The sequence below is a fragment of the Octopus bimaculoides genome, chromosome 11 (genome assembly GCF_046866305.1).
Source record: "Octopus bimaculoides isolate indiv1 chromosome 11, ASM4686630v1, whole genome shotgun sequence".
NCBI lineage: Eukaryota > Metazoa > Mollusca > Cephalopoda > Octopoda > Octopodidae > Octopus > Octopus bimaculoides.
In genome coordinates, this window is record NC_142938.1 from 74,348,136 (window position 1) to 74,356,877 (window position 8,742).

The window sequence follows — 8,742 nt, forward strand, 5'->3', positions numbered from 1 at the left end:
CTTTAGATAAACTGTTGTTCAACTGTTAAAGATGGCCGAATTACCAACACAGTCCACATCAGCAGGAAACAGTTATTCCTTGGATATCAACCAGTTGGAACAAAATGCGAAGCAAATGCATGAGTCTTTGCTCGCCAAACCTCCGCTAGACAACTCAAATAAATTCCATGCATCAAATGCTGAGTTTCAATTCGTTACAACGTCCAGTAAGTTATCCTGACACACCCACATCTCTCACCTTTTACGTTGTTTTGGTTCTGTCATTCACAAAGAAATATTGTCACACATCGTTCAATAATAACGCAATGACATTTAAAAATACCCCGTTCTCACCCGATTTCATGCATATATGTGTTACTTTTATCTATCCCTTTGTATATAAATCGCCGATTTGTTGTTTAATATACCTAAACTGCGTATCTGTGTGTGGCACACACTTTTTTCGAACATTATGAAAATGACACAATTCTTTAGTTGTTTACTAGTTTTGTTTATTTGTTTATGCTTTATATTTTTATTGTTGGCTTTCTATTTTATCCTATCCCACTTCTACCCATGTTCTGCTAATGACTAATAATATCCGATCATCGATGTATATATATATATATATATATATATATATATATATATATATATATATATAAAACAAATAATAAATGAGTATATGCATATATACGTACAAGTATGTGCATACCTACATCTACCTGTATATATAGGTGCATATCTGGGTACAGGACGTTGCAAACAAAACGTAGACAAAAAAATAATAATAACCAGAGTACAGAAAACACACAAGCCACATAGAGAACATTTTCCTTCATCAGCTGCCACCATTCTAACACAGGCGTTTAGGATAAAAACTTTATAAGAATTTATCAAGTAGTTAGCGTGAAAAAACCTCATAAGGAAAAAAAACATCATTTTCTTCCATAAATATATATAATGTAATTTATATAAGGGCATTACTATACAATAAACCCCTTATATATATATATATATATATATATATATATATATATATATATGCTAAAGAATTCCTGTACTGACTCCGCTTACAGTCAGGATTCATTTAGTTCGGATTGCTTATAACAATGGATTGACAGAATCTATATAAAGTTTCAGACAAAATAAAATTCACGTTCCTTTATTTTACATCATGAATTCAGATCCCGCTGAGAGGTTGCTGGGGATCAATGTTACTATTTCTTCCTTCCTGGATTGATTTAATAACTATTTGTCAATTACGGAAAGTGGATTAAATCGATTGCGTCTCTCTCTCTCTCTCTCTCTCTCTCTCTCTCTCTCTCTTTCTCTCACCCCTGTATTTGTAGTTTTGTGTCAACAAAATCAAAAATGCTATGTTATTTCCAAAATATGAGACGGTATCCGAAGTCGGTCGTATTATTCGATCGAGAAACTAACAACCAATCAATAAACTTTTATTTTTCGATGTTATCATAAAATGGCCAACTTTGCAGTTTTGCATTTGATCCAGTTTATCATGTATCATCTTGTCCGTGGGGCTCAAAATGAGATAACGTACGATTAATTCAAAACAATGTGAATAAATAAGTATTATATTTGTCAGAGTGGAGGCGCAATGGCCCAGTAGTTAGGGCAGCGGACTCGCGGTTTCGATTCCCAGACCGGGCGTTGTGAGTGTTTATTGAGCGAAAACACCCAAAGCTCCACGAGGCTTCGGCAGGGGATGGTGGCGAACCCTGCTGTACTCTTTTACCACAACCTTCTCTCACTCTTTCTTCCTGTTTCTGTTGTGCCTGTAATTCAAAGGGTCAGCCTTGTCACACTGTGTCACGCTGAATATCTCCGAGAACTACGTTAAGGGTACACGTGTCTGTGGAGTGCTCAGCCACTTGCACGTTAATTTCACGAGCAGGCTGTTTCATTGATCGGATCAACTGGAACCCTCGATGTCGTAAGCGACAGAGTGCCAGCAAAAAGCAATATTTGTCAGAGTAATCTGAATGCTAAAGGGTTAACACTCTGCAACCTCTACAGATCTTTTACATTCATTACTCATTACCATGTTGCATCTCGTTTCCAGCACGTATTTTACATTCTCACTGTGTGTCTTATACACAGAAAGAGAAACCCTTTTGTTGCTAACAGAAACGAAGTTCCTTAAACTTTTTCCCCATGTCGTCCTTATTCTAGCTGGAACACTTTCATTACAACCACCTCCAGCACAGTTAGATCAAAAATGTAACAAATTCCTCTGTTGCTTCTCTGCATTCATTACTCATATTTCACACCTGTAAATTATGGCCCTTCATATACTTACAACTTACACATTTCCCATAGAAGCTCATGGCTCATTGGTTAGAGTGTTGAGCTCACAATCATGAGGTAATGAGTTCGATTCCAAGACTGAGTTGTGTGTTGTGTTCTTGAACAAGATACTTTATTTCACATTGCTCCAGTTCACTCAGCTGTAAAAATGGGTTGTGATGTCATAGGTGCCAAGCTGTATTGGCCCCTTTGCCTTTCCCTTGGATAACATCGGTGGCGTGGAGAAGAGAGGCTGGTATGTATGAGCAACTGCTGGTCTTCTATAAACAACCTTGTCCAGACTTGTGCCTCAGAGAGGAACTCTCTAGGTTCAATTCCATGGTCAGACATGACTGAAGGGGGTCTTTACCCTTTACACATTTCCCTTCACTTCCAGTGAGTCTTCCTCTTCTCTTTTGTACACCACTCAGTTCCATCCACCTCTCACTCTAGTCAGCATCATTAAGTTTTTATCTACCTTCTGCACTCAACATGGCTCTTAGGTGATAAAATGTTTTCTCAACTTTAACGAACCATTTTTCCATTTCTTTCGGGGTTGATAAATTAAGTACCAATTGCATACTGGGGTCAATCTAATTGACTGGCTCCCATCCCCCCCAAATTTCAGACCTTGTGCCAAGAGTTGAAAAGAATATCTTCATTCTATCTTCCAATAACTTAATTGTTAACCGACCAACCAACCAACCACAGTGAAAGGAATCCCCACTCCCATTGCACAAAGGATTGAGAGCCCTTAATTCTTAGTCCACTAGTTTTCTCTGTGTGCCTACAGCTTTGTAATATAACAGGGATCTTCATCCAAAACAAACGGTTGTAAGGTGATTTAAGGTGATTAAGGTGGTTTATGGTGTGCGAGTGAATGGGATAGAAAAGTTTGCTTAAAGATTCTCCTGACATATTTGGGTGTATTTTTGTATGATTATTTCATGGTTTGCTTTTCAATTTCATTTCTTGAAATTCTTTTTAGACCAGTCTTCACTTGAAGGCGCAATTGTTGGAAATGAAAAAGAGACAAACAACTTACCTTCACCCTATGGTGTCCGCAACCGGGGCATTGCTGGAAGTCTCCTTGAAAATAATGGCTTCCAGTGGTTACTTGAAGAGGATGTTGATGAGAATGCCGTACAGAAGCCACTCCTGTAAGTTTTGTCATTCAGGTGTTATTGAGTTGTTGTTTTATTATTTCATTCTTACAAGGCTTTGGTCAGGCCAAGGTTATCGTAGAGGAGTAGATGAAACTGGCCCACAGTTCCACACGCTGGGTTGGAACCTGAAACTATGTGATTACAAAGTGAACTTTGTAATTATAGCCATGCCTGCACTTTTAATATGTATATAAATTTATATATAGATCCTTAAAGACTCACTCATGCCAGGGGGCATCCTGAATGCTAGGACGGAGATTTTCGGACCATGACTGCATTTTAGAAAATTCCTGTTGGCCTTTTGGAATCCGCATGGCAGCACCACAGCTGGAAAGCAATAGCCAAGGCCAAAGGGAGACAATCATTTACCTTCATGGCGCTTTGGTGACCGCAAGATGGCAGCATGGCCGAAGATTGATGGACAATGACAAAGGGAGATTATCACCTAAGGCTTTACCCTTAAAAACGAGGCCTTTCCCCCTCCATATTTTAAAGAGGTCTCAGGCCAGCAGTGTTTGGGGTCTGAAGATATGCCATAAGACTAAGAGCAAGAAACCCAGGGTAATTCCATAAACCAGCCTACCCCCACTATAATATATAGAGAGAGAGATTATATGCAGGTAGTTGTCCTTCCATACAGGCTTGTCCCCTGTATCCCTCTCCAGCTGAGCGTTCTTAATCTTGCAGGCTCATGGGTGCTGGTGCCATGTAAAAGCACCTGGGCTGGTGCTACATAGAAACACCCAGTACACTCTGTAAAGTGGTTGGCATTAGGAAAGGCATCCAGCTGTAGAAACCATGCCAAAACAGACATGGAACCAGGGCAGCTCTTCAGCTGGCCAGTTCCTGTCAAACCCATACCAGCATGGAAAACAGACATTAAATGATGATGATGATGGTGTATGTGTGTGGAGAGAAACAGATACATTACATATAGATATATCTTAAATAGATTATATGTAATGAAGAATGAGAAAGGTCCATGGCTGCCCTCTTATCTCCAGACAATAAGCCTGTCCTGGACATAAATGCATTTTACTCTTCTTCTATAAGTCTAAGCTCCTTGGTTTCTTCCTGTTTCTGTTGTGCCCGTAATTCAAAGGGTCAGCCTTGTCACACTGAATATCCCCGAGAACTATGTTAAGGGTACACGTGTCTGTGGAGTGCTCAGCCACTTGCACGTTAATTTCACGAGCAGGCTGTTCCGTTGATCGGATCAACTGGAACCCTCAATGCCGTAAGCAACGGAGTGCCAACAACAACAATTTACTGAAAAATCTAGGGAATCAATTCGTTAGAAATAAATTAAAGAAAGGGTTAAAGCTAAATTACTGCCAATTTAATTACCAGCTTCATCATTTCATTTATATTGCTGAAACTCTTACAGTTAATTATCTAAATGATTTCTTTTTTAATCTTTTACCAGAGAAGAGTTGGATATAGACATAAAAGACATTTATTACAAACTGAGATGTGTGATGTTTCCACTTCCACAGCTGGGGTTTAACCGGAAAATCGTACGAGATAACCCTGACTTTTGGGGACCCCTTGTCGTAATTCTCCTTTATTCATTGGTTTCTCTCTATGGTCAGTTCAGAGTAAGTGCACAACAATTTCTTTATCTTTTAGTTCCAAAATATAAGCTTTTGTGTTGACCAGGTGTGGAAGTTTTGTTGGTTTTTTCAGGTTTAAAATTCAAAAAAGTTTCATAATCTGAAATTTTAATGAAAAAAGAAAAAAAATTTATTAAAACTTAATTTTTAATTGAAGTTTAAAAACAAAAACTGAATGACAATCTGAAATTCAAATTAGTGATTTCAATTTGATTTTTCAGTATAAATTTTTTAATGTTTTCAGATTTATAAATGGAAGAATGAAATTTCATTTCATTTCAGTAATCAATCTTTCTCAATTAACACTATGTCTGGTTTCCTATTATTATTATTATTATTATTATTATTATTATTATTATTATTATTATTATTATTACTACTACTACTACTACTACTACTACTATTATTATTATTATTATTATTACTATTATTGTTATTATTATTATTATTATTATTATCAATATTATTATTATTATTATTATTATTATTATTATTGTTGTTGTTATTACTATTATCAATATTATTATTATTACTATTATTGTTATTATTATTATTATTATTAGGTTGTTTCCTGGATCATTACAATATGGGTTTTTGGATCTCTGATTGTTTTCACATTGGCAAGAGTTCTTGGGGGAGAAGTAAGTAAAGATAATAATACCAACTTTGAATGTTTCTTGTAGAACTAAATCTATGCAAAGATCTTTGTAACCGACTCGGTGAATACAGAAATGGTAGCAGGAAAGTATTCGAGTACGTTTAGAATGGATGCTTCAAAGAATCAGTTTGAGTCATTATAACAGAAGATATATATATATAAAAAAAAAAACAATCTTAGCTGCTTGAGAAAAATCTAGAATACAGAGGCAGTTGGTTGATTTCTTAGAAGCAGCATGTCTTGCACCAGAAATATGTTATGTTTCAGCTTTGATTAAGAACATTCTGTGCATTCAACCATGTAGCATTTGGTTGTATTGTATGTAGCAGTCAGCATGTCTTGTGTTGTCCATTCTGTTCTTCTATGATTCTGTTTTCGTAGTTAGAACCCCTTGAGATGAGATCTGAAACTAGGGACAGACCATTCTAAGCACAAAAGATTTGGTAAAAGTCACACCAAGAAAGTTTATAAAAAGAAGGAAGAATTAGTAACTGTAATTGACCCTTTTGGTACCAACCCAACTGGTTTTGTGGTACAAACTTCATGTCTTAACCCTTTTAATATCTAAACTGGCCATATCTGGCTTAAATAATTTATCTGTGTTTATGTTAACACTGGCCAGATCCAGCCTCTCACACCTCAACAATGAAATCTCAAAGCTACAAGATGATGCATGATGAATTCAAAACAATGTCAATAAATAAACATTACATTTGACAAAGTAATAATGAAGAAGTTTTAATGTCCAAGTATTTAATTGTTAGGATCAATTTTAAAACCTTTCTTTCTCTCTTCCAGGTAACTTATTCACAGTGTTTGGGTGTGATAGGATATTCCGTTTTACCACTAGTTATTATGGCATCCATAATGCCAGTTGTTCATTCTTTGCCACTTGTCAGTACTGTTTTCAAAGTAAGAATGTTTTACTTATCTTCACATTGGTTCTTGTTCTTTTGTTTTTCTTTTAGTTTTTTGTTTTTAGTTTTTTGGGTGGGTTTTTTCCATTTCTTTCAAACAAAGTATTAATTTAATCCAACAAAGTCTTGCAAAACAAACTGCTTTTATTTTCCCCAAATAATAAAAAAAATCTCAGCAAGTTTCTCTAATTTCATATGCAAAATTAAAAGATATATGGTAGAAAAGAGGTCATATGCCCACAGCCATTGGAGTCTGGCGGAGGCAACTAGCCTAGTGGTTAGAGCAGTGGACTCGCGGTCTAGGGATCGCAGGTTTGAATCTCAGACCGGGTGATGTGTGTGTTTATGAGCAAAACACCTGTTCTGTTTGGCTCCAGCAGAAGGTAATGGCGAATTTCTGCTGACTCTTTTGCCACAACTCTCTCTCACTTTTTTCAATGAAATCGGGAAACTGGCCGTTATGAGCCAGGCATGGTTCAAAAAGGAACAAACAACAACATTGGAGTCTGACGATTCGTCTATAAAGCAAAGCGCTTTATGGATGTGAAACCATTGGTCACTCTATGACCGAATGTATATTTAAGTGCGTGTAAATATTGCAGCCACTCATGTCTGGTCCAGTTAAGAGTACCTCTGATACATCGGACGATATGATATGCTTGAGAAGACCTGTTGAGTCAAATAAAACCAAGATCATAGCTGTGGCCAGTACCCCCTGACTGGTTCCCGTGCCAGTAGCATGTAAAAAGCACTATCCAAATATGGTCAATGCCAGGCCCACCTGACTGACTCCTGTGCCAGTGGCACATAAAAAGCACCCGCTATATTCTCAGAGTGGTTGGCATTAGGAAAGGCATCCAGCTGTAGAAACATTGCCAGATCAGATTGGAGCCTGGTGCAGCCACTGGCTCCCCAGACCTCTGTCAACCCATCCAACCCATGCCAGCATGGAGAACAGACATTAAACAATGATGACGATGATGATATATTCTGAAATAGAGTACAAGGCTTATTACATTTTATCACATTTATTTCCTTTATTAAATATTATTAAAATCATTAATCTTCTAATTCCCTTTTTGTTTTTTTTCTTTCATTTCAGTTCATTGGTGTTGTGTGGGCAGCTTACAGTGCTGGTTCTCTCCTCTGTGTTCAAGAGTTACAACAGAAGAGGCCCCTTCTCCTCTACCCCATCTTCCTTTTGTACATATATTTCTTTTCTTTATACACTGGGGCTTAAACACAAGTGGGTGTGGCATTTGGAATAAAACTTACTGGGATGTAGGAATATTGATTTTATTTTTCCTATACTGTTTATCTTCAAATAATTAATTCAAATGATATATATTGCTTAGATATACATTATCATCTATTTGCAATTGATATACATATATATATTTATTAATATATATATATATATATATATATATATATATATATATATATATATATATATGTATGTATAAATATGTATATATATTTGTGTATATATATATATGTATGTATGTATGTATAAATATGTATATATATTTGTGTATATATATATATGTATGTATGTATGTATAAATATGTATATATATTTGTGTATATATATATATGTATGTATGTATGTATAAATATGTATATATATTTGTGTATATATATATATGTATGTATGTATGTATAAATATGTATATATATTTGTGTATATATATATATGTATGTATATATATTTGTGTATATATATGTATGTATGTATGTATAAATATGTATATATATTTGTGTATATATTTATATATATAAGTATATATTCGTGTATGTATATAAGTATATATATATATGTATATATATATATTTGTGTATATGTATGTATATGTATATATATTTGTGTGTATATATAAGTATATATATAATATACATGTATATATATATACATATATTTATATATATATATATGTATATATATATATATATATATATATATATATATATATATATATATATATATATCTGTGTGTGTATGTTTATAAGTATGTATGTGTGTGCATATGCACATGTTTGTGTGCGTGAGTGCATGTGATCCTTTTCTTGCACCGTGTGATTTGCAAAAGATTTGATCT

General features: G+C 35.1%; 1 protein-coding gene across 1 annotated transcript; it reads left to right on the plus strand.

Annotated features, from left to right (window-relative positions):
• Nucleotide 1: 1 nt before the first annotated feature.
• LOC106871655 (protein YIPF4) lies at nt 2-7,931 on the plus strand. The gene is made up of 6 exons (XM_014918239.3): nt 2-206; nt 3,278-3,449; nt 4,882-5,053; nt 5,632-5,709; nt 6,525-6,638; nt 7,746-7,931. The coding sequence occupies exons 1-6, from the start codon at nt 32-34 to the stop codon at nt 7,881-7,883; spliced, it is 849 nt and encodes a 282-aa protein (XP_014773725.1). The 5' UTR covers nt 2-31; the 3' UTR covers nt 7,884-7,931.
• Nucleotides 7,932-8,742: the final 811 nt, after the last annotated feature.

What these genes read in the sequence shown, in the direction of transcription:
- LOC106871655 (XM_014918239.3), top strand. Translation starts at nt 32, where the DNA reads ATGGCCGAATTACCAACACAGTCCACATCAGCAGGAAACAGTTATTCC. An exon ending in GCCGTACAGAAGCCACTCCT is followed by an intron (nt 3,450 to 4,881) that starts GTAAGTTTTGTC and finishes ATCTTTTACCAG; the next exon opens with AGAAGAGTTGGATATAGACA. An exon ending in CTCTCTATGGTCAGTTCAGA is followed by an intron (nt 5,054 to 5,631) that starts GTAAGTGCACAA and finishes TATTATTATTAG; the next exon opens with GTTGTTTCCTGGATCATTAC.